Source organism: Rhinoderma darwinii, chromosome 11 (genome assembly GCF_050947455.1).
Source record: "Rhinoderma darwinii isolate aRhiDar2 chromosome 11, aRhiDar2.hap1, whole genome shotgun sequence".
In the NCBI taxonomy this organism is placed as follows: Eukaryota; Metazoa; Chordata; class Amphibia; order Anura; family Rhinodermatidae; genus Rhinoderma; species Rhinoderma darwinii.
Genome location: NC_134697.1, coordinates 100,461,870 through 100,488,188, shown reverse-complemented (window position 1 = coordinate 100,488,188; position 26,319 = coordinate 100,461,870). Strand labels below are relative to the sequence as shown.

Sequence of the window (26,319 nt, the reverse complement as noted above, 5' to 3'; positions counted from 1 at the left end):
ATATCTGTGATATCCAGACAGTCCAGAGATCCGCAGTGACGATATAACCGGATCCATAATATCTGTGATATCCAGACAGTCCAGAGATCCGCAGTGACGATATAACCAGATCCATAATGTCTGTGATATCCAGACAGTCCGGAGATCCGCAGTGACGATATAACCGGATCCATAATATCTGTGATATCCAGACAGTCCAGAGATCCGCAGTGACGATGTAACCGGATCCATAATATCTGTGATATCCAGACAGTCCAGAGATCCGCAGTGACGATGTAACCGGATCCATAATATCTGTGATATCTAGACAGTCTAGAGATCCGCAGTGACGATATAACCAGATCCATAATATCTGTGATATCCAGACAGTCCAGAGATCCGCAGTGACGATATAACCGGATCCATAATATCTGTGATATCCAGACAGTCTAGAGATCCGCAGTGACTATATAACCGGATCCATAATATCTGTGATATCCAGACAGTCCAGGGATCCGCAGTGACGATATAACCGGATCCATAATATCTGTGATATCCAGACAGTCCAGAGATCCGCAGTGACAATATAACCGGATCCATAATATCTGTGATATCCAGACAGTCCAGAGATCCGCAGTGACGATATAACCGGAACCATAATATCTGTGATATCCAGACAGTCTAGAGATCCGCAGTGACGATATAACCGGATCCATAATATCTGTGATATCCGGACAGTCTAGAGATCCGCAGTGACGATATAACCGGATCCATAATATCTGTGATATCCAGACAGTCCAGAGATCCGCAGTGACGATATAACCGGAACCATAATATCTGTGATATCCAGACAGTCCAGAGATCCGCAGTGACGATATAACCGGATCCATAATATCTGTGATATCCAGACAGTCCAGGGATCCGCAGTGACGATATAACCGGATCCATAATATCTGTGATATCCAGACAGTCTAGAGATCTGCAGTGACGATATAACCGGATCCATAATATCTGTGATATCCAGACAGTCCAGAGATCCGCAGTGACGATATAACCGGATCCATAATATCTGTGATATCCAGACAGTCCAGAGATCCGCAGTGACGATATAACCGGATCCATAATATCTGTGATATCCAGACAGTCCAGAGATCCGCAGTGACGATATAACCAGATCCATAATGTCTGTGATATCCAGACAGTCCAGAGATCCGCAGTGACGATATAACCGGATCCATAATATCTGTGATATCCAGACAGTCTGGAGATCCGCAGTGACGATATAACCGGATCCATAATATCTGTGATATCCAGACAGTCCGGAGATCCGCAGTGACGATATAACCGGATCCATAATATCTGTGATATCCAGACAGTCCAGAGATCCGCAGTGACGATGTAACCGGATCCATAATATCTGTGATATCCAGACAGTCCAGAGATCCGCAGTGACGATATAACCGGATCCATAATATCTGTGATATCCAGACAGTCCAGAGATCCGCAGTGACGATATAACCGGATCCATAATATCTGTGATATCAAGACAGTCCAGAGATCCGCAGTGACGATATAACCGGAACCATAATATCTGTGATATCCAGACAGTCCAGAGATCCGCAGTGACGATATAACCGGATCCATAATATCTGTGATATCCAGACAGTCTAGAGATCCGCAGTGACGATATAACCGGATCCATAATATCTGTGATATCCAGACAGTCCGGAGATCCGCAGTGACAATATAACCGGATCCATAATATCTGTGATATCCAGACAGTCCAGAGATCCGCAGTGACGATGTAACCGGATCCATAATATCTGTGATATCCAGACAGTCCAGAGATCCGCAGTGACGATGTAACCGGATCCATAATATCTGTGATATCTAGACAGTCTAGAGATCCGCAGTGACGATATAACCGGATCCATAATATCTGTGATATCCAGACAGTCCAGAGATCCGCAGTGACGATATAACCGGATCCATAATATCTGTGATATCCAGACAGTCTAGAGATCCATAGTGACGATATAACCGGATCCATAATATCTGTGATATCCAGACAGTCCAGAGATCCGCAGTGACGATATAACCGGAACCATAATATCTGTGATATCCAGACAGTCCAGAGATCCGCAGTGACGATATAACCGGATCCATAATATCTGTGATATCCAGACAGTCCAGAGATCCGCAGTGACGATATAACCGGAACCATAATATCTGTGATATCCAGACAGTCCAGAGATCCGCAGTGACGATATAACCGGATCCATAATATTTGTGATATCCAGACAGTCCAGAGATCCGCAGTGACGATATAACCGGATCCATAATATCTGTGATATCCAGACAGTCCAGAGATCCGCAGTGATGATATAACCGGATCTATAATATCTGTGATATCCAGACAGTCCAGAGATCCGCAGTGATGATATAACCGGATCTATAATATCTGTGATATCCAGACAGTCTAGAGATCCGCAGTGAAGATATAACCGGATCCATAATATCTGTTATATCCAGACAGTCCAGAGATCCGCAGTGACGATATAACCGGATCTATAATATCTGTGATATCCAGACAGTCTAGAGATCCGCAGTGACTATATAACCGGATCCATAATATCTGTGATATCCAGACAGTCTAGAGATCCGCAGTGACGATATAACCGGATCCATAATATCTGTGATATCCAGACAGTCCAGAGATCCGCAGTGACGATATAACCGGATCCATAATATCTGTGATATCCAGACAGTCCAGAGATCCGCAGTGACGATATAACAGGATCCATAATATCGGTGATATCCAGACAGTCCAGAGATCCGCAGTGACGATATAACCGGATCCATAATATCTGTGATATCCAGACAGTCCAGAGATCCGCAGTGATGATATAACCGGATCCATAATATCTGTGATATCCAGACAGTCCAGAGATCCGCAGTGACGATATAACCGGATCCATAATATCTGTGATATCCAGACAGTCCAGAGATCCGCAGTGACGACATAACCGGATCTATAATATCCGTGATATCCAGACAGTCTAGAGATCCGCAGTGACGATATAACCGGATCCATAATATCTGTGATATCCAGACAGTCCAGAGATCCGCAGTGACGATATAACCGGATCCATAATATCTGTGATATCCAGACAGTCCAGAGATCCGCAGTGACGATATAACCGGATCCATAATATCTGTGATATCCAGACAGTCCAGAGATCCGCAGTGACGACATAACCGGATCTATAATATCCGTGATATCCAGACAGTCTAGAGATCCGCAGTGACGATATAACCGGATCCATAATATCTGTGATATCCAGACAGTCCAGAGATCCGCAGTGACGATATAACCGGATCCATAATATCTGTGATATCCAGACAGTCCAGAGATCCGCAGTGACGATATAACCGGATCCATAATATCTGTGATATCCAGACAGTCCAGAGATCCGCAGTGACTATATAACCGGATCCATAATATCTGTGATATCCAGACAGTCTAGAGATCCGCAGTGACGATATAACCGGATCCATAATATCTGTGATATCCAGACATTCCAGAGATCCGCAGTGACGATATAACCGGATCCATAATATCTGTGATATCCAGACATTCCAGAGATCCGCAGTGACGATATAACCGGATCCATAATATCTGTGATATCCAGACAGTCCAGAGATCCGCAGTGACGATATAACCGGAACCATAATATCTGTGATATCCAGACAGTCCAGAGATCCGCAGTGACGATCTAACCGGATCCATAATATCTGTGATATCCAGACAGTCCAGAGATCCGCAGTGACGATATAACCGGATCCATAATATCTGTGATATCCAGACAGTCTAGAGATCCGCAGTGACTATATAACCGGATCCATAATATCTGTGATATTCAGACAGTCCAGAGATCCGCAGTGACGATATAACCGGATCCATAATATCTGTGATATCCAGACAGTCCAGAGAGCCGCAGTGACGATATAACCGGATCCATAATATCTGTGATATCCAGACAGTCCAGAGATCCGCAGTGAGAATGTTCGCGTGTTATTTGCAAAAGGCTCTCGCCGTGATCTTATGTGTTTATGCCGGATATTGGGTGTGGTTAGAGGGCATGGCTTAAAATGTCCCTCTTTTCCGAATTCAAAAGTTGGGAGGTATGATACAGCTCTGCTGCATGCACATTACATACACAGCTCTGCTACAAGTTACATACACATACAGCTCTGCTGCATGTTACCCCGCCCACTGTATGATCACATGATGGTGACATCATGAAAGGTCCTGTGGAGTATCGGCAGGCAGTGCTTGGGTGGCTATGTTCTTGAAGGCACGGGTACCAGGCTGAGAATCACAGACGGTCAATGCTAAAGGAAACGTCTCGTCACCGCCTGCCACAGCATGGTGGGTCCCCAAACATCAAACACCCCTTATTACTGTGTCATACATTTCTTCTTCTCCAGGGATAGTCGGCCATTTTGTTGTGGTTTCCATCAGCTCCAGAAAAGACATAAAGCTGTGGTTCTCCCTTTATTTCTCCAGGTAAGTAATAACGGAGGTCCCTCTATTAACTTGAACTGGGGCCCTGTCCCACCGGCTTCCTGGGTGCTTTAGTACGTGGATGGTGGCAGCCATTTTCTTGTAGTCTACAACTGTGATTATTAACCCCTAAGAAAAATTCTAATATTTACGAGTGTATAACTACAAATCCCATAATGCCCTGTTCTGTTCTTTGCTTTCCTTTATTCATAGAATCTGTTTCCTTCCGTCAGGTCGGTTGCTCTGACGGCTCTGGTCTTAATAACGATCACACCTAAGTTCAGGAACTTCAAAGGGATTTTCACACAAATATGTCAGAAAAAACTAGCTTGGAGTTATTGGTTACTGGGGTCGAAAAGCTACGGAGTCCATGAATTACAAATATGTACGTTTTTTTTTTAGTTTTTTTTTCCTTTATATAGATTATATACATATATATCTATCACTAGAGGAAGGTCACGGCACATGGGTTAATATAAATAGTGGGGCCGGTCACATGACTGAGAATTTTAGACCTTCCGTCCCCCGGCAGCGCTATAAAAATCTATTAAAATCTCAGCCCGACGGGGACCGGAACGTATATTAGCGAGTGTATCACATACTGCAGGGACTACACTGATAATACGTTTTGGTCCCCCGGGTAACCCCTTTAACGTAGAAGAAGCTCCTATATAGTATATAATATTCCTGCTTGTGTACGGCGTATTCTTACCATGTTATCTGTAATTACTTTCATGGAGGCTCCTTATCCCCTCATGTTCATGTAGAATAGGGTCCTACCTCCTCAATACAATGGTCCTCTCCCCAACTAACACACCGAGAATGGACAAGGACAGAAACAAGATGACCAGGAGAATACTAAACCTCACTCTGGAAATCATCTACCTGCTGACCGGAGAGGTGAGGGACTCTGGGCATATTGTCGCCCCTCTCTAGACAATCCCTACTTGTTAGAACAGTCCCTTAAAAATAAGTCAATCACAAAGTGTCTCCCTGCTGGGACCCCCCCGCGATCCGCTATAATCTGCAGGGAAACCTGGCAGTGTGTGTTCAATTTTCCTGCAGCGCCACCACAGGGGAAACGAAGCATTACACAGTGTCCATTCTATGTAACCGCTCTCCACTTGGCCAGAAGACCAGGATCCTGAACAGAGAACCCCCCCCACCCCTCACCCCTCTACTAAATTAGAATTTTTTTAATTGTGTATATGGAAAAGGGTTTTCTAAACAGGACTACTCCTTTATTAACACGGGAACATGGCTGAAGAGGTGAGGGGTTATGGTGATGTATATAGTGTTATTATCAGTATCCCTCTCCCTACACAGGATTACACAGTAGTGACATCTGGTGACCGTGTGACCCCCAGCAGCCGTCCCCATGGGTCGGGAGGACGGAGCGAGACCCAGACCCCCATCACGGAGCCTCCACCTCACTCACTGATACATGAGAGGAACAACGAGAAGATCCTGGACCTCACCCACAAGATCATAGAGCTGCTGACTGGAGAGGTGACACTGCCGGGAATGCTGGGACATTATATAATAACACAAGGTACAATGTGTCTGGGTGATGACTGAATCATTGTGTGTCAGGTTCCTATAAGATGTCAGGATGTCGCCGTCTATTTATCCATGGAGGAGTGGGAATATATAGAAGAACACAAGGATCTGTACAAGGACGTCATGATGGAGGACCACCGGCCCCTCACATCACCGGGTAAGAGGGATCTCTACAAGGAGGTCATGATGGAGGACCACACATCACCGGCTAAGAGGGATCCGAACAAGGAGGTCATGATGGAGGACCACCGGCCCCTCACATCACCGGCTAAGAGGGATCCGAACAAGGACGTCATGATGAAGGACCACCGTGACCGCACATCACCCGGTAAGAAGAGAGTTTCAGGAGAGCAGTTTGAGGGTCACCCAGATCCTCCCATCATCTCATCATCACATATAACAATATATTCAGTCGCTGTGTGTGTCCTACAGATGGATCAAGGGAGAGAAATCCACCAGAGAGATGTCCCCGTTCTCCGTATTCCCAGGACTGTATAAATAAAAAACACAGTGTCCTTCATGATGAGGTAAATGGATCTCTAATCCAAATGTTTTCTTGTTTTTTTTTAGTGTTGGACTCTCTTACATCCACATGGTCTTCTTCATTCTAGAGGTTCATTGAAATTGAGGTCATGACATCAGAAATATCATCAGGGGGTTGTAAAGCTCAGAAATGCCACCACAATCCAGCAGAATAACAAGAAATGCTGCCATCATGTAGGGGTGACTTCATTTGAGATGTCTGAAGAGACTTCATTGCTCTTCGTGTTGCTTCATATGTAGCCAAACCAGACAAAGCTCCCCTAACACTTTATCTCTATCAAACTCCATTGTCAGGAGGATGTACCTTTCTATGGCCAGTGCTTCAACCAGGCATGTCTATATCCCTCCAATTTCTGCTTGACTACCATCCATTACGTCTTGTTCAGATTCACTTGGTGAATTTTACCTATAATCGGGGTAGTTGATAACGGCTGTAGGCAACTGAGATACTGCCTCTGAGGTGCCACCTGCACACAAAATAGATGAAAAGGGAAAATGACTGAAAGGAAGACTGGAGAGAGGGGAATATTCCTGTGGGTGACTGGGTGACCGTGAAATCAGCCCCATCAGAACTAATATGGTTGTCAATGGGAGCTGCCAGCTACTTTCTTTCACAAAAACTTGAGGAAGGAGAAGCCGGGGCTACGAACCACTGACCCTTCAAGATTGTGCATAAGGTTTCAGGAGAATGGTCAAGTATTAATATGGACTTTTACTGGGGGTATGCTTTAATTTATTAAATGAGACCTTGTGCTGTTTTTATTTTATGGGATATTAAGGATGAAGACCTGATTATTTTTAAAGTTGAAACTATAGGGAGAGATGAAGAGACGTATGTGAGGGGTGATCAGCGGTGTGGAGAGGACACTCCTACAGGTAACCATACAGGTGGGTGTCACATATTCTCCTTGCTTAGTCCCTACAACAGTCCCTTATTCAGATTATAGAAAATACTTCCATTTCCAATTATGAAATGGGTCCTTTCCTGCAAGAACTGTATAACTAGCACGTGCCGCCGCAGTGTTGGACATTTCCTTCAGTATATGTCGTGAACAGGATTGAAATACTGATCCACAAATCTGTCTGGATGTCACTGTAGAAGTCCAGAATGTGGGAAATTTACTAACCTAAAATTGTCATTTCCCAGAATCGGTAGGCAGCACACATTGGGTTAATAGTTACTTGTTCTTATAGGACAGAAGAGACACAACTAAGTAGTTAATGGATAGCAGCTAAATGTTGGGTACTCCCCCTATGTGAACCCTCCGGGAAAGTAAAGAGATGCAGCACTGAAAACTCGTTGGCAGGGAAGACGTTGCTGCCTGCGGACTCCAGGACATTTTCCACTTTTGTTGGACCTACGGCAGCACACGTTGGGACTTGAGAAGCAATAAAGAAAAGGGGGACTAAATACCAGACACTTTATTAAACACTGTGTTCACAATGGCTGAACCCTCTACACAGAAGTATTCCAGCCTGTAATGTCTGATAAATGGTGATGGTAAGGCCCGAGTTGCTGCCTTGTAGATATACTCTGTCGAAACACGGCCTACAATTTTCTCCTTTACTTTGTACCTCGGGGTGTATACAGGGAGCGCTTCTCTGTCCATCGCCCTTCCCCTCTTTACAGGAGCAGTATACCGGCACGGTCCTGTCCCTCAGCTCTCTGACAAGCATCATTGCATCATGGACACCGCTCCGGGTAAACCAAGATGGCGGCCGCTATCTTCCTGTCATGCGAAGCTCCATGTCACTTCTGCTGAGTCTGGATTATACACCCGTGATTTCCACCCTGAAGGTATATTTGGAGCATGTACCGGAATCCTTTGTTGTCCAAGATATCTCCCTTCCAAAGATTCTGATCTAGATGAGAAATGAGGAGATCTTGAGAAGGAGTTTTGTTAGCCAGTCATCAAACATATGGTGTTATTCCTTGGTCTACGGTCTGCGGCGATGACTACTGCGACTTTGGTAAAGACTCTCGGTTCGGTGAACTGTAGATGAATGATCTGATGCAGCATCACGACTGCTCTCATAAGAAACTTCCTGTGACTTTCTCGTATCGGAATATGGAGATGGCATCGGCTAGGGCTATAGTTGCCATGTAATCGTTATTCTCAATTAGACTGGTGACCGGACGGATAGTTTCTATTTTGAATTTGCGCTTGACAAAGTATTAAGATAGGTGAGGTCGATAATAACATACCATTTTCTTCGGCCTTGAGTACATCCCCTGCCCCCTTTGGTGGATCGGGACTTGTTCCAAGACTCTCTTGCTTATAAATTCCTGCAGTAGGTGAAGAGTGATGGGATCTGAGCCGGGATTTACAAGGAAACAAAAGAATCTAGAGGAATCCGTGATAATTGCAGAGCGTAACTGTCGTGAATTATGGAGTTTACCCCGGCATCTGAAGACGTTCTTAACCAAGATGGAAGAATGTTGGATACCCTTCATCCCACCTGAGGGATTCTGGCGCCGGCATTATAGATCCAGATTTTTTGGGTTGCCAGGTGTTGGAGGAATCTTACTTGGCTTTGTATTCTCTCTGCTTATTATAGGTTTTCTCTTATATATGGGGGATCTTTTGCCTTATAAACGGACACTGGGCTTGAAGCTAGTTATTTTAATTTTTTTTCTAGTTTAAGGAAAACGACCTCTTTTTCCCTCATGGAGAGATTTTAAAAATCCTGTCCAGCTGAGGCCCAAGCAAAGAGGAGAGTCCTTAGACCATTGATTAATCCATAAACTCCTTTTAGCCGTATTAGATGACGCCATGGATATAGAGAACATAAGAGAATCCAAGGGCTGGTTACACAAAAAATCTGCTGCTGAGGATCAGGAGGTTACAAACAATTTGTTCTCCTGGTTTCCCGTCTTTCAGATTATATGAAAGCTAATAAGCAATGTGCGGAGAGCCCTAACTACTGGAATTGAAGCAAAAGCTACTTTACCTGCAGAGGTGTAGTCCTTCTTTAACCAGGAACCTGCCCCTCTGTCCGTAGGGTTTGACTTTTTAGAGCGGAAGACATATTTTTGGGACGATTTGGCCATGGGTAGATTAACCTTGGGGGCAGAGTCCCTTGTGGCACAGCTTTTAATATCTAGCTTTATAGGTGGCTTTAACCCTAGCACCTGCATCTACTCTTGTCAGGCTTGTCCCAATCTTTTTGGAACCAATTTGATAGGACTGGATGGTTAGGAAGAACTTTTCCTATATAAGAGCTATTTTCTTTTGGATATGTCATCAGAATCAATGTTTCACTCTGCGGTCTCCTTAACAGCATTGATAAGCCTGGAGATGCCATCTTTATGGAGAAGACAATGGTCTTCAGAAGCGCCCTTGGGCCGAAAATCGTCCGAAAAATTGGAAACAGAACACCTCCAAACATCTGCCCATAGATTTTTAATAGGAAAAATGGCGTTCTGTTCCAACGGGGCATTTTTTCACGCTGCCATTTCGAAAAACGGCCGCGTTAAAAAAAAAACGCCTGTAAAAAAAAGTGCATGTCACTTCTTGAGCCGTTTTTGGAGCCATTTTTCTTTGAGTGAATAGAAAAGCAGCTCCAAAAACGGCCGTGAAAAATGCGAGTTTGCTTAAAAAACGGCTGAAAATCAGGGGCTGTTTTCCCTTGAAAACAGCTCGGTATTGTCACACTTTTTTGCTAAGCGTGTGAACATAGCCTTATGGTTTACATTTTCAAGGGACAGCTGCTGGCAAGAAATGCTGTGGGTATGTTTAGTTTCCCTCTTTCTTTTGCTGTAGCTTTTGTTTGGCCGGCCATCTACAGAAGACAGAACTAAGAGGAAACCGTAAGATAGTGGAAATGACCCAAAAAGTCAAGGGCGCCACAAAATAAAAATGACCTCTATGATGCAACGGCTACAACTGCCCGACAAACTACCGGAAATATAAAGCCGAGATATATGGCGATAACAGCGGTATCTTGGACAACAACGGATTCCTGTACATGCTCCAAATATACCTTCAAGGTGGAAATCACGGGTGCATAATTCAGACTCAGCAGAAGTGACATGGAGCTGACAGGAAGATAGCGGCCGCCATCTTGGTTCACCCGGAGCGGTGTCCACGGTGCAATGATGCTTGTCAGAGAGCTGAGAGACAGGACCGTGCCGGTATACAGCTCCTGTAAAGAGGGGAAGGACGATGAACAGAGAAGCGCTCTCTGTATACACCCCGAGGTACCAAGGAGAAAATTGTCTCGTGCCTAGCAGAAGATATAAAAATCTGTCCTATCAAAACGGGTAACGATTAACCCAATGTGCGCCGCTGTAGGACCAACAGGAAGTTGTTTTTAACGTATGCGAATCTTTAAAAATTCTGTTCTTTATTGATCACATGGGCATGAAGAAATCTCTTCTGTTTAACCGACACTGATATAAACTGCAGGAGGGGTGCACAAACTTTTCTGGTGTGAGTGCCACATTGTCAAATTCTGAATTCCTATCTAAGACATTTATGGCAGGTCCACAGTATATGCCGTAAGTGTCGGACAGGTGTGTGTTCCACTTTTAGGACACCCACCTATCGGGAGAACATGGAAGACGAGCGTTTCCTACTCTGAGGTGCAGAACAGGGGATCAGGAGACCCCATTCTCTCAACATATAGGAAACACCCACCTGTGGACAGGCCATGAATGCCTCAGATGGGAATAACCATGGAAAGGATCACTCCGGGTAAAACTGACGCTCTGTGTTATGTGTAGTGCAGGGCCGGAGGGAGCACCTCATGACACGGGGATTTAAAGAGCATCGGAGAGAGAGAAAATCCATCATGAACTGCCCATTCAAAACGACCCGTACAATAAAATGAGCATATGATTTATCCTGCTCGGTGGGCTCCATAAAATATACCAGAACTAAAAAACAATGGCAAAATTGCTGTTATTTGTTCATAGCACCTCCCAAAAAGTCGTGTGTACCCAAAAATAGGGCCGTGCAAAAAATAAACACTCATACGGCTATGCGGACGGAAAAAGTTCTGGCTTTCAAAATGCAGAGTTGAAGTAACAGAAAAATCGCTGTGTCACAACTAGGCCATGTCCATACGCGGTTAAGTTGCTTAAAATAGAACTCATAGAGCCCCACAGTGCCTCCCAAAATAGTAGCAGTCACACAAGTCCTCCATTACATTCCCACCCGCACATCGTTTCCCCATTAGTTCCAGCCACACATTGCCCCACAACAGTATTAGCCATACATTGCCCTCCCATAAAAGCACAAGCCACACTTTTTTATATAGACCGGTTAAGGATCGTTTGTTTTAATTTATATTTATCAACAGATAAAAGGAAGAGACAGAAAATCTCAGAGAGATGTCACAATTTATCCCCTGATTGCGAAATACAGGATATCGAAATCGTTCAAGTTTCCCTTGGACAAAACCACATTACCTCAAATGTGCCTCCTGTACTTGAAACCGTAGATCTAACATCTGATCACAAGGAACCTTTGGAAAAATCCCATAACATTTCTGCTCAGACAGGAAAAGACAGTTCTACGTGTTCCGAATGCGGAAGATGTTTTACCCAGGATTCCGATTTTGTCAGACATCAGAGGTCTCACACAACTGAGAAGCCATACTCTTGCTTTGAATGCGGGAAATGTTTTACCAAGAAAGCCAACCTTTTTAGACACTGTAGGCTTCACACGGGGGAGAAGACTTTTTCATGTTCCGAATGTGGGAAACGTTTCTTACAGCAGTCCCTTCTGGAAAGACATCAGAGAATTCCCATTAACGAGAAGCCTTTTGCTTGTTCAGAGTGCGGGAAGTGTTACGCATGGAAATCAGAACTTTCCAGACATCAGAGAATACACATCGGGGAGAAACCATTTCCATGTCCAGAATGTGGAAAATGTTTTACCCAGAAATCTGATCTTGTGAGGCATCAAAGAATTCACAGAGGGGAGAAGCCATATTCATGCCCTCAGTGCAACAAACATTTTACCCAGAAATCAGCCCTTATTAATCATCAAAGACTTCACACAGGTGAAAAGCCCTTCTCATGTTCCCAGTGTGGAAAATGTTTTATACAACAATCGCTCCTCGAGAGACATCAAAGGGTCCACATTGGTGAGAAACCATTCTCGTGTTCCGAGTGTGGCAAATGTTTCTTGCAGAAATCAGAACTTGGTCGGCATCAGAGAATTCACATTGGCGAAAAGCCGTTTACGTGTTCTGAGTGTGGGAAATGTTTTGCTCAGAAATCAGATCTCGTCAGGCACCAGAGAGTTCACACGGGAGAGAAGCCGTTTTCCTGTCCTCAATGCGATAAGTATTTTACACAAAAATCAACGCTAACTTATCATCAGAGAACTCACACGGGAGAGAAGCCATTTTCCTGTTCGGACTGTGGGAAATGCTTTGCGCGCAGGTCATTACTTCTTAATCATCAATTAAGTCATGGTGATGAAAAGCTAAAATCGAGAAAGATACAAAAAGATCTGTTATCGACTATATAGATATCACTTCATTCAAAAACATCTTGAAGTGATTGACAGTAAAGCCAAGTTATCTTACATGAGGGGCCGGAAGCTTTTACCCTCAATCAAGCGGGAAAATAGAGTACGAACACAATCGTGGCACAGTGGAATTCTACAGAATTAAAGATACTTATCTTACAATTACACAAGAAACATATTGACTGGAAAATGTAAAAATGTCATGCGTACAGTGTTTGTATTATTCTGCCTGCTGTGGTTCAATTCTGTGTTTTCGACATATAAAAACATCAAAATAAAAAGTTTCTTACAATATCATTGACATTGTAAAAACCATTAACCAGTTTTCCAGAGTGGGCAATGGTTTCATTAATGGATACGAACATATGTATAGTCCCTGATGCTTGTGTCCATGACTTTAAGGCCCCATGCGCATGAACGTGTTTTTGTGGCCGCAATTCCACGGGAGAATTGCGGCCCCATTCATTCCTATGGGGCCATGCACACGAGCGTGGTTTCCACGGTTCATGCATGGCCCCGGCGCCCGGACCACAGAAAGAACGGGCATGTCTTATTCGGCCGTGTTCTGCGGTCCGGGCTCATTGAAAATAATGGACACGGCAATGTGCATGGCCCGCAATTTGCGGACAGCTCGCTGGTGACACTCTGTTGCCGACCAACCTGAAAAACACAGCCGTGCACATGGCTAGGGCCGTGTGCACATGGCTAGGGCCGTGTGCATGAGGCCTTACAGTATAAAACAGGAGTTAATGGACTGTTGAATCAACTGCATTTTAGAGGGGTTGGAGCGCTAGATTCTGCACTCGCACTGGTCTGGCGGGCACGGCATGTGGCAGAATAACATTTAATTTTCTCCGCTAATGAAAGCAGTAACAGCAGAATGTTTCAGGTTCATCCCTAATCAGTTACCCGATTTGTTACCTAGCGTCGTAAGCCGTCAAATCCATTGCCAAACTTACTTTAAATAGAAACCTCTATAGATTAAAATTGAACACCATGGTCAAGACTAACCATGGTGTACATGAAAGGTGGGTGCTCCTACCCTTTGCAATAACTGAGCAATTGCCAGTTACACCATCAACCTTGGTTTTCTCCATGATCAGAGGATCATCACAAAGAGAAATGTTTATGTTAGGGATCTGCCAGGTACTACGTCTAGGTATACTCCTGGGATTAATCAATCCACACCTGAGGCCAGACCTGTTCGACTGACACCATCTCCCACCAACCAGGGTGGCAGGCTCAGGAGTGGGAGAGCCTATCGCGGCCTGGTCAGTCGGAGTTAGCTCCGCCCCCTGTCCTTTATTACCTGCCGTGTTCTCTTCCTCAGTGCTTGTAATTCTTCTGGATTCCTGGCCTCACTGCTGCTTGCTCCAGCCTGCTTCTGCCGTGCTTCTGCCTTGCTGCAGTTCCGCTTAACCTGCTTTGCTTTGTCCCTGGCTTGCTTCCTTCTCCGTGCTCACTTTGGTGTACTCCACTTCATCCTGGTCGTGACTACTCATTCACCGCTCCGTTTCCTCGCAGCGTTCCGTGGCTACTGCCCCTTCCCTTGCGTGTTCCCTGTTTGTTCTCCCGTGCACTTAGACAGCGTAGGGACCGCCGCCCAGTTGTACCCCGTCGCCTAGGGCGGGTCGTTGCAAGTAGGCAGGGACAGGGCGGTGGGTAGATTAGGGCTCACTTTCCCTTCACCTCCTTCCTGCCATTACATAATTACAAGCCCCTACCTAGTCTACCATTTCTCCTACGCTGACGCTATCATGGACCCCCTTGAGACCCTGACCCAGCAGATGCAGGGCCTCTCCCTACAGGTCCAGGCCTTGGCCCAGAGGGTCAACCAGGGTGATGCTGCCTTAGTAGTACCCCTCACCTCACCTCTAGAACCCGACCTCAAGTTACCTGACCGGTTCTCAGGGGACCGTAAGACGTTTCTCTCCTTCCGGGAGAGTTGCAGACTGTATTTCCGCCTAAAACCCCACTCCTCAGGATCCGAGAACCAGCGGGTGGGTATCATCATATCCCGACTCCAGATAGGGCCCCAAGAGTGGGCCTTCTCCTTGGCTCCTGACGCCCCTGAACTTTCCTCTGTTGATCGTTTTTTCTCTGCCCTCGGACTCATTTACGACGAGACTGACAGGACTGCTTTAGCCGAGAGTCAGCTGGTGACCTTACGTCAGGGTAGGAGGCCGGTTGAGGAATACTGTTCTGATTTTAGAAAGTGGTGCGTAGCTTCTCGGTGGAACGATCCGGCCCTAAGGTGCCAGTTTAGGTTAGGATTATCTGACGCCCTGAAGGATCTGCTGGTTAGCTACCCCTCTTCTGACTCCCTTGACCAGGTTATGGCCCTAGCAGTACGACTTGACCGACGTCTCAGGGAACGTCAGCTTGAACGCTTCAATGTGCTCCCCTCTGACTTTTCTGCGATCCCCCCGAGGTCCCGTCTCCTCGCCCCTCCACGGAGGACTCGGAGGTACCTATGCAACTCGGGGCCTCCATGTCCCCTCGACAACGTAGGGAGTTTCGCAGAATGAATGGTCTCTGCCTCTACTGTGGGGACGACAAGCATCTACTGAACACCTGTCCCAGGCGCAAGAATAAAAAGCCGGAAAACTTCCGTGCCTAAGTGATCATCGGGGAGGTCACTTGGGCGCACAGGTATTTCCCGTTAATGTGAAACGCAATAAAATTTTGCTTCCCTTTCAGGTCTCGTTTGCTGGCCGGTCTGCCACGGGCAGTGCTTTCGTGGATTCTGGCTGATCTGCTAATATCATGTCTGTGGAATTTGCTATGTCTCTAAAGATGCCTTTTATTGATTTACCTTATCCTATCCCTGTAGTAGGAATCGACTCAACTCCCCATGCTAATGGTTATTTTACTCAGCATACTCCTGTTTTTGAACTCCTGGTTGGCTCCATACATTTGGAGCAGTGCTCTGTACTGGTGATGCAGGGATTATCGTCTGATCTGGTATTAGGTCTTCCCTGGTTGCAGTTGCATAATCCCACGTTTGATTGGAATACTGGGGATCTCACCAAATGGGGTAGTGAATGTCTTATGTCATGTCTTTCTGTTAACTCTATTTCTCCCCGGGAGGAGGTAAACACGCTTCCTGAGTTTGTTCAGGACTTCGCCGATGTGTTTTCTAAGGAGGCCTCCGAGGTGTTGCCCCCACCATAGAGATTACGATTGCGCCATCGATTTGGTGCCTGGTGCCAAGCTTCCTAAGGGTAGGATATTTAATCTTTCATGTCCTGAACGTGAAGCTATGAGGGTGTATATCCAAGAATGCCTGGCCAAGGGTTTCATTCGCCCCTCGACTTCTCCTGTAGGTGCTGGCTTCTTCTTCGTGGGGAAGAAGGATGGTGGTCTTAGGCCGTGCATTGATTATCGTAACCTGAATAAGGTCACCGTAAGGAACCAGTACCCACTTCCTTTGATTCCGGATCTTTTTAATCAGGTTCAGGGAGCCCAATGGCTTTCTAAGTTCGATCTACGGGGGGCATATAACCTTATCCGCATCAAAGAGGGGGATGAGTGGAAAACTGCGTTCAACACACCCGAGGGTCATTTCGAATACCTTGTCATGCCCTTTGGGTTGTGTAATGCCCCTGCTGTCTTCCAGAATTTTATTAATGAAATCCTGAGAGATTACCTGGGTAATTTTCTTGTTGTGTACCTTGATGACATACTGGTGTTTTCCAAGGACTGGTCCTCCCACGTGGAGCATGTCAGGAAGGTGCTCCAGGTCCTTCGGGAGAATAATCTGTTTGCTAAGACTGAAAAATGTGTCTTTGGGGTACAGGAGATACCATTTTTAGGGCAAATCCTCACTCCTCATGAATTCCGCATGGACCCTGCCAAGGTTCAGGCTGTGGCGGAATGGGTCCAACCTGCCTCCCTTAAGGCGTTACAGTGTTTTTTAGGGTTCGCCAACTATTACAGGAGATTTATTGCCAACTTCTCGGTCGTCGCTAAGCCTCTTACGGACCTTACTCGCAAGGGTGCTGATGTCCTCCATTGGCCCCCTGAGGCCGTCCAGGCCTTTGAGACCCTCAAGAAGTGCTTTATCTCGGCCCCCGTGCTGATTCAGCCCAACCAAGAGGAGCCATTTATTGTGGAGGTTGACGCATCCGAGGTGGGAGTGGGGGCCGTCTTGTCCCAGGGTACCAGCTCCCTCACCCATCTCTGCCCCTGTGCTTACTTCTCTAGGAAGTTTTCGCCCACGGAGAGTAACTATGATATTGGCAACCGCGAACTTCTAGCCATTAAATGGGCTTTTGAAGAGTGGCGGCACTTCCTGGAGGGGGCCAGACACCAGGTAACGGTCCTTACGGATCACAAGAATCTGGTTTTCCTAGAATCGGCCCGGAGGCTTAATCCTAGACAAGCTCGGTGGGCACTATTCTTTACCAGATTTAATTTCTTGGTTACCTATAGGGCTGGGTCCAAGAATATTAAGGCTGATGCTCTGTCACGTAGTTTCATGGCCAATCCTCCTTCCGAGAAGGATCCTGCTTGTATTTTACCCCCTGGTATAATCGTTTCTGCCACGGATTCTGATTTAGCTTCTGATATCGCGGCTGATCAGGGTGCAGCTCCCGGGAACGTCCCTGGGGACAAACTGTTTGTTCCCCTGCAATACCGGCTAAGGGTACTCAGGGAAAACCATGACTCCGCTCTATCTGGTCATCCTGGCATCTTGGGCACCAAACACCTCATTACCAGAAACTATTGGTGGCCTGGGTTGCCTAAAGACGTTAGGGCTTACGTCGCCGCTTGTGAGGTTTGCGCTAGGTCCAAAACCCCTAGGTCCCGACCTGCGGGCCTACTACGTTCCTTGCCCATTCCCCAGAGACCTTGGACCCATATCTCCATGGATTTTATCACCGATTTGCCTCCATCTCAGGGCAAGTCGGTGGTGTGGGTGGTAGTAGACCGCTTCAGCAAGATGTGCCACTTTGTGCCCCTTAAGAAGCTACCTAACGCCAAGACGTTAGCTTCTTTGTTTGTGAAACACATCCTGCGTCTCCATGGGGCCCCAGTCAATATCGTTTCTGACAGAGGGGTACAATTTGTTTCCTTATTTTGGAGAGCTTTTTGTAAAAAGTTGGAGATTGATCTGTCCTTCTCCTCTGCCTTCCATCCCGAAACTAATGGCCAAACGGAAAGGACTAACCAACCCCTGGAACAATATTTAAGGTGTTTCATCTCTGACTGTCAATTCGATTGGGTCTCATTCCTTCCCCTTGCTGAATTTTCCCTGAATAACCGGGTCAGTAACTCGTCAGGGGTCTCCCCGTTTTTCTGTAATTTCGGGTTTAACCCAAGGTTCTCCTCCGTTTCCCCTGGTTGTTCCAATAATCCTGAGGTTGAGGATGTTCATCGGGAACTGTGCACTGTCTGGGCCCAGGTTCAGAAGAACCTAGAGGCGTCCCAGAGCGCACAAAAGATTCAGGCGGATAGTAGACGTTCTGCTAACCCCCGGTTTGTCGTCGGGGATTTGGTCTGGTTGTCGTCCAGGAACTTGCGCCTTAAGGTCCCGTCCAGGAAGTTTGCTCCCCGATTTATTGGACCTTATAAGATCATTGAAGTCCTCAACCCTGTATCCTTCCGTCTGGAGCTGCCCCCATCCTTTCGCATACATGACGTCTTCCATGCCTCCCTCCTTAAACGCTGCTCCCCGTCCTGGTCCCCCTCGAGGAAACCTCCTGTTCCCGTTCTCACCCCTGAGGGGGTGGAATTCGAGGTGGCCAAGATTATGGACAGTAGGATGGTCCAGGGCTCCCTCCAGTACCTGGTCCATTGGAGAGGATACGGGCCGGAGGAGAGGACTTGGGTACCTGCCCGTGATGTTCACGCTGGGGTATTGATCAGGAGGTTCCACCTTCTCTTCCCTACTAAACCGGGTCCTCTTAGTAAGGGTCCGGTGGCCCCTCATAAAAGGGGGAGTACTGTTAGGGATCTGCCAGGTACTACGTCTAGGTATACTCCTGGGATTAATCAATCCACACCTGAGGCCAGACCTGTTCGACTGACACCATCTCCCACCAACCAGGGTGGCAGGCTCAGGAGTGGGAGAGCCTATTGCGGCCTGGTCAGTCGGAGTTAGCTCCGCCCCCTGTCCTTTATTACCTGCCGTGTTCTCTTCCTCAGTGCTTGTAATTCTTCTGGATTCCTGGCCTCACTGCTGCTTGCTCCAGCCTGCTTCTGCCGTGCTTCTGCCTTGCTGCAGTTCCGCTTAACCTGCTTTGCTTTGCCCCTGGCTTGCTTCCTTCTCCGTGCTCACTTTGGTATACTCCACTTCATCCTGGTCCTGACTACTCATTCACCGCTCCGTTTCCTCGCGGCGTTCCGTGGCTACTGCCCCTTCCCTTGCGTGTTCCCTGTTTGTTCTCCCGTGCACTTAGACAGCGTAGGGACCGCCGCCCAGTTGTACCCCGTCGCCTAGGGCGGGTCGTTGCAAGTAGGCAGGGACAGGGCGGTGGGTAGATTAGGGCTCACTTTCCCTTCACCTCCTTCCTGCCATTACAGTTTATGTAAAGGATCTGCCAGACACAGCTTCTGTGACGACGCCCGTGGGTAATCGGTCTGCACCTGCTCCTAAGTCTGAGAGAGTGACTCCATCTTCTACCAGTCAGGCTTGGAGGCTTAGGAGTGGGAGAGCCTATCACAGCCTGGCCAGACGAAGCTAGCTCCCGCCCTCTGTCTATTTATACCTTCACTTCCTGCTCCTCCAGTGCCTGTGATTCTCCTGTTTCCTGGCTCTGCTGCTGCTGCTTGAACTATTTGTCCTCTGCTTCATTTTGACCTTGGCTTACTGACCACTCTCCTGCTCTGCGTTTGGTACCTCGTACACTCCTGGTTTGACTCGGCTCGTTCACTACTCTCCTGCTCTGCGTTTGGTACCTCATACACTCCTGTTTTGACTCGGCTCGTTTTCTACTCTCGTTGATCACGGTGCTGCCGTGGGGAACTGCCCCATTTTCCTAGCTTCTGTGTACCCTTGTCTGTTTGTCTGTCGTGCACTTATTGAGCGTAGGGACCGTCGCCCAGTTGTACGCCGTCGCCTAGGACGGGCCGTTGCAAGTAGGCAGGGACTGAGTGGCGGGTAGATTAGGGCTCACCTGTCTGTCTCCCTGCCCTGGCATTACATAATCACAGGCCCATATGCCTTTTCTACCCTAGTCCCTGACACAACTATGGACCCCCTTGAGACCCTGGCTCAACAAATGCAGGGCCTCTCCCTACAGGTCCAAGCCCTGGCTCAGAGGGGCAACCAGCATGATGCTACCCTCGTAGTGCCCCCCACCTCACCTCTTGAACCCCACCTCAAGTTGCCTGACCGGTTCTCAGGGGACCGGAAGACTTTTTTCTCCTTTCGGGAGAGTTGTAGGCTCTATTTCCGCTTAAAGCCCCACTCCTCAGGTTCTGAGAGCCAGCGAGTGGGTATAATTATGTCCCGGCTCCAGGACGGGCCCCAAGAATGGGCCTTCTCCTTGGCTCCTCACGCCCCTGAACTTTCCTCTGTTGATCTTTTCTTTTCTGCTGTCGGGCTCATATATGACGAGACTGATAAGACGGCCTTTGCAGAGAGTCAGCTTGTGACCTTACGTCAGGGTAAGAGACCTGTTGAGGAGTATTGTTCTGACTTTAGGAAGTGGTGTGTAGCTTATCGGTGGAATGACCCTGCCTTAAGGTGCCAGTTTAGATTGGGTCTGTCAAACGCCCTGAAAGACCTGTTAGTTAGCTATCCCTCTTCTGAATCCCTAGATCAGGTTATGGCTTTAGCGGTACATCTTGACCGACGTCTCAGGGAACGATGACTTGAACGTTTTTGTGCCTTCTCCTCTGACTCCCCCATGATGGCTCCCGAGGTTCCGTTGCTTCGTTCTTCCACGGAAGACTCGGATGAACCTATGCAACTCGGGGCCTCCGTGTCTCCCCAACAACGTAGAGAGTTCTGCAGGAAGAATGGTCTCTGCTTCTACTGTGGTGATGACAAGCATCAAGTGAACAACTGTCCTAGGCGTAAGAATAAGCAGCAGGAAAACTTCCGCTCCTAAGTGATCATCGGGGAGGTCACTTGGGCGCACAGGTATTTCCCGTAAATATGAAACCTAATAAAATCTTGCTTCCCTTTCAGGTCTCTTTTGGTGGTAGGTCTGCTACCGGCAGTGCCTTCGTGGATTCAGGGTCTTCTGCTAATATCATGTCTGTGGAATTTGCTATGTCTCTAGCTATGCCATTGATTGACTTGCCTAAACCTGTCCCGGTAGTGGTTATCGACTCCACTCCTCTTGCTAATGGTTATTTTACGCAGCATACCCCTGTTTTTGAACTCCTTGTTGGCTCCATGCATTTGGAGCAGTGCTCTGTACTGGTGATGCAGGGATTATCGTCCTATTTGGTTTTAGGCCTTCCCTTGTTGCAGATGCATAATCCCACGTTTAACTGGAATACTGGGGAGCTTACCAAATGGGGTAATAAATGCATGACGTCATGTTTTTCTGTTAATTTAATTTCTCTCACTGAGGAGGTGAACACGCTACCTGAGTTTATTCAGGACTGTGCTGATGGTTTTTCTAAAAAGGCCTCTGAAGTGTTACCTCCTCATAGAGAATACGATTGCGCAATTGATTTGGTACCAGGAGCTGAACTCCCTAAGGGTAGGATATTTAATCTCTCTTGTCCCGAACGTGAGGCCATGAGAGAGTATATCCAGGAATGCCTGGCCAAGGGTTACATTTGCCCCGCTACTTCTCCAGTAGGTTCTGGCTTTTTCTTTGTAGGGAAGCAGGATGGTGGTCTTAGGCCGTGCATTGACTACCGAAACTTGAATAAGGTCACTGTAAGGAACCAGTATCCCCTTTCTTTGATTCCTGATCTCTTCAATCAGGTTCAGGGGGCCCAATGGTTCTCTAAGTTTGATTTACGGGGGGCTTATAACCTTATCCGCATCAAAGAGGGGGATGAGTGGAAGACTGCGTTTAACACGCCCGAAGGTCATTTCGAATACCTCGTCATGCCCTTTGGGTTGTGTAATGCTCCCGCGGTCTTCCAGAATTTTATAAATGAGATTTTAAGAGACTACCTGGGGTATTTCTTGTAGTGTACCTTGATGACATACTTGTGTTTTCCAAGGACTGGTCCTCCCACATTGAGCATGTCAGGAAGGTGCTCCAGGCCCTTCGGGAAAACAAACTGTTTGCTAAAACCGAAAAATGTGTGTTTGGGGTGCAGGAGATACAATTTTTGGGTCAAATCCTCACTCCTCATGAATTCCGCATGGACCCTGCCAAGGTTCAGGCTGTGGCTGAATGGGTCCAACCTGCCTCCCTGAAGGCATTACAGTGCTTCCTGGGGTTTGCTAACTATTACAGGAGATTTATTGCTAACTTCTCGGTCATCGCTAAGCCTCTTACGGATCTTACTCGCAAAGGTGCTGATCTCCTCCACTGGCCTCCAGAGGCGGTCCAGGCTTTTGAGGTCCTTAAGAAGTGCTTTATCTCGGCCCCAGTGCTGATTCAGCCTAACCAAATGGAGCCATTAATTGTGGAGGTTGATGCCTCCATTTTGAGACCACGGTCAGACACGATGTAGCCCAGGAAGGGCAAAGAGTTACACTCAAACAAACATTTCTCGAGTTTTGCATACAGACGGTTACCCCTTAACCGCAAGAGAAGTTGGCGAACATGCTTCCGATGTGCCAACAAATCAGGTAAGTAAATCATGATGTCGTCCAGATAGATCACCACACACACATGCAGTAGGTCTCGGAAAATGTCATTCACAAATTCCTTGAACACAGCTGGGGCGTTACATAGTTCAAAAGGCATTATGAGACATTCATAATGGCCGTCTCGGGTGTTCAATGCGGTTTTCCACACGTCACCCTTGCAGATACGGATCAAGTTATAAGCTTTGCATAGATCCAGCTTTGTGAACACCTTGGCCCCATGAATTCTATCAAAAAGCTCGGGGATGAGTGGAAGGGGGTACTTATTGTTGACCATAATTTGGTTCAGACCCTGGTAGTTAATGCATGGACGAAGAGATCCGTACTTTTTCTGCTGGAGAGGATCACTTCCAGATGAACCCTCTTTCGAGGTTCTCCTTAACATAAGCAGACATGGCTAGGGTCTCTGGCAGGGAGAGAGGATAAGCTCGACCTCAAGGTGGCGACGCCTCAGGAAGTAATTCAACAGGGCAATCATAGATACGATGGGGGGGGGGGGAAGCGTCTCTGCCTCCTTACTGAAGACGTCCGCAAAACTTGCATACTGTGATGGTAGATCAGAGAGTGACTGAGGCAATTGCGGCGAAACAGGATGAACCTGTGGTAGGCAGCGGGCAAGGCACTTGGAATCCCGTTGGATGACCTCACCAGAACTCCAGTTGAGAACCGGAGCATGCAGTAGGTGCCAAGGCAGGCCCTACAGGACAGGATTGATGGATTTAGGCAGGACAAGGAAGGTGATCTTTTCCGAGTGAAAAACTCAGATTTGTAAGGTCATTGGTTTGGTGATAGACACAATAGGATCGGGCTATGGTAGTCCATTTACAGAGGCAACAGCCAGGGGTCTCTCTAGAAGAACTGTGGATGTAAACGATTCACTAGATCCTGCCGGATAAAATGTGCAGCTGCCCTGGAGTCAAGATAGGCAGAGGAGGAATGTAATGTCTCTCCATAGATGATGGTCACAGGAATAGCTAATTTGATAATTTTGAAGAGGTTTTGACATTTGGAGTCGTCCCCCTTAGAGTTGCCTCTCCAACCAACCCTAGGTGCTGGAGTTTCCCAGCTTCTGTGGACATTGGCGCACTAAATGACCCTTAAGGCCGCAATACAGACATAAACCAGAAGAGCGTCTGCGCTGTTTCTCCTGCTCGGAAAACTTGACTGTCTACCTGCATCGGTTCTTCATGTAGCGCAACAGGGGAAGGCAATAGTGGTCTCTGGACCGAGGGTGCTAGTCTTTGAAACCAGCTCTCCTGTCGAACCTCCTGAGCGCGTTCCTGGATCCTCATGTCGACCCGGGTGGCCAACAGGATGAGGGCATCCATGGTTGAAGGAAGGTCGCGGGCTGCAAGCTCGTCCTTGATGTGTGAGGACAGTCCCTGCCAAAAGGTCGCCACCAACGCCTCATTGTTTGATGTCAACTCGGCTGCTGGCCGTCTTATCAGTCTCGTCATATATGTAAGGAGATGGCATACTCTCCTACTGTGGAGCCTCCTTGCTTGAGGGTTAGCAGAGCTGCTGCTTCAGAAGATGTTCAGCCTGGCTCCTCGAACACGGCACGGAAAGACTGCAGGAACAAAGCTATGTCCGAGGATTCAGGCCCCTGTTCCAAGATTGGGTTTGCCCATGCGAGGGACTTGCCAGCGAGGAGGGAGATAATAAAGTACTTTTTATAAAATCAATTTTTGGCCTACTCAGGCTTTGGAGGCCTATATTTCCATTATCCCAAAAGAAGGGAAAGATCCAGAACTTTGCTCAAGTTACCGTCCGATTTCTCTTCTTAATACTGATATAAAGTGGTAGTCTAAGCTTTTGGCAGCCAGGATGTCAGGAAGAGCTGATCGGTCCCGAACATATGGGACTTATTCCAGGTAGGGTACCATTGATTCTTCTCGGTACGGATGCCGAAAAGGCTTTCAACCGTGTCAACTGGGATTTTCCGCGTGCTACCCTTATGAAGTTTGGTTTCCCGTCTAGTTTAATCTCCGATGTGTTTTGCTTATACGCCAGCAGCTCAGGTTAGGGTTAATGGTACACTTTCTGATGGGTTTCATATTAGAAATGTTACTCGGCAGGGATGCCCCCTCTCCCCAGCGCTACTCATCCTGATTATGGAAATGCTCCTCCAGAAGATATACATGGTCTGGCTGTAGGTAATTACACCCATACCACTGCAGCCTTCACGAATGATCTACTTATTTTTATTACTAACCCTGTCAAAGTGTTTCCCTTGATCCTACAATTGTTTCATCTGTTTGGCAAAGTTTCTAACTTTAAAGTCAACTTGGGTAAATGTGAAATGTTAAATCTTTCAGCTCCGTCCCCTGCTATTAGATCATTGCCACCCATCACTTCCTTCATGTGGCCTCATAAGTCTATTAAGGTGTTGGGCGTACAGATTCCAGCTAACCCCGACCTTTTATATCCTCTTACCTATATTTCGTTGCTATCTAATATTAAATCGCAAATCACAAGCTCGAGACTTCCTTTTACTTCCTAGATGGGTCAAAAGAATAGATTAACCTATATCCTGCCCAAAAGTCTCCAGACTGCAAACTGCACCTATTGAACTTCCTAAATCCCTCTTCACCCATCTTCTTTATTTTCGTCCTTCTATGGAACACCCGGTGTCCCGGACTCGCTTACTCCCTACTAACACCGAAAAAGAGACACGGTGGCTTTGCGATCCCAGATATTTATATGTATTATAAAGCAAATCCTACTTCCCGTTGGCTGGATGTGGTCTCTCCATCTCCTGTTCCCATACATGTAGATATAGATAAAGAGCTCTTAGGATCATGAGCCATCCCCTTTCTGTGGAACTCAAAATGAATACCCTGGAAACGGGATGTACTCTGTGCTATTACTAGGGCACGATTAAGGTCAACTTAGACCTGACAAAATCTTTAAGCACGAGTGATATGTCCTCAGCTTTGATGCAAATTGGAATTATCCCCTCTTGGTGTACGGATGAATTATTGGACATCACGGCTCCCTGGTCTCAACTTCTCAGTTCCCCTATTAAAGACTCTTGTTCCCGAGGTTCTTCCAGACGTCTCGTCTTTGTTACCTGGAGGTGATGGAATATGGAGCTGATGTTTTTTCATGGTTTATCTTTTATAGGAGGTTCCTGCGTCTTATACCTTCCAAACGTACAAATGTGAATGGATTGGAGAAACTCCTCGATGATTCTCCACCTCGAGCCAAATCTATATCCCATAGTTACTGCTATTACTATTACAGAACTCTGGCCCAAAACCACAAGATATAAGGGAATGGGAGAATGAGCTGGATAAGAAATTCACAGAGTTTGAACTTAAAACCATCCCGTTTAAGGGTATGTTCACACGAGGTCATTACGTCCGTAATTGACAGACGTATTTCGTCCGCAAGTCCCGGACCGAACACAGTGCAGGGAGCCGGGCTCCTAGCATCATACTTATGTACGACGC

General features: G+C 46.9%; 2 protein-coding genes across 2 annotated transcripts in view; both read left to right on the top strand.

Moving 5' to 3' along the window:
• LOC142663505 (uncharacterized) overlaps nt 1-13,396 on the top strand; it is a 67,325-nt gene extending 53,929 nt beyond the window's left edge. Inside the window, exon 9 of the mRNA XM_075842221.1 lies at nt 12,165-13,396. Within this exon, the coding sequence (XP_075698336.1) occupies nt 12,165-13,131 (967 nt within the window). The 3' untranslated portion in view covers nt 13,132-13,396. The remainder of the gene's footprint in view (nt 1-12,164) is intronic.
• LOC142663846 (uncharacterized) lies at nt 4,286-6,604 on the top strand. The gene is made up of 3 exons (XM_075842676.1): nt 4,286-4,549; nt 5,873-6,055; nt 6,140-6,604. The coding sequence occupies exons 1-3, from the start codon at nt 4,409-4,411 to the stop codon at nt 6,602-6,604; spliced, it is 789 nt and encodes a 262-aa protein (XP_075698791.1). The 5' UTR covers nt 4,286-4,408.
• Nucleotides 13,397-26,319: the final 12,923 nt, after the last annotated feature.

What these genes read in the sequence shown, in the direction of transcription:
- LOC142663846 (XM_075842676.1), top strand. Translation starts at nt 4,409, where the DNA reads ATGGTGGGTCCCCAAACATCAAACACCCCTTATTACTGTGTCATACAT. An exon ending in TTCTCCCTTTATTTCTCCAG is followed by an intron (nt 4,550 to 5,872) that starts GTAAGTAATAAC and finishes CTCCCTACACAG; the next exon opens with GATTACACAGTAGTGACATC. An exon ending in TAGAGCTGCTGACTGGAGAG is followed by an intron (nt 6,056 to 6,139) that starts GTGACACTGCCG and finishes ATTGTGTGTCAG; the next exon opens with GTTCCTATAAGATGTCAGGA.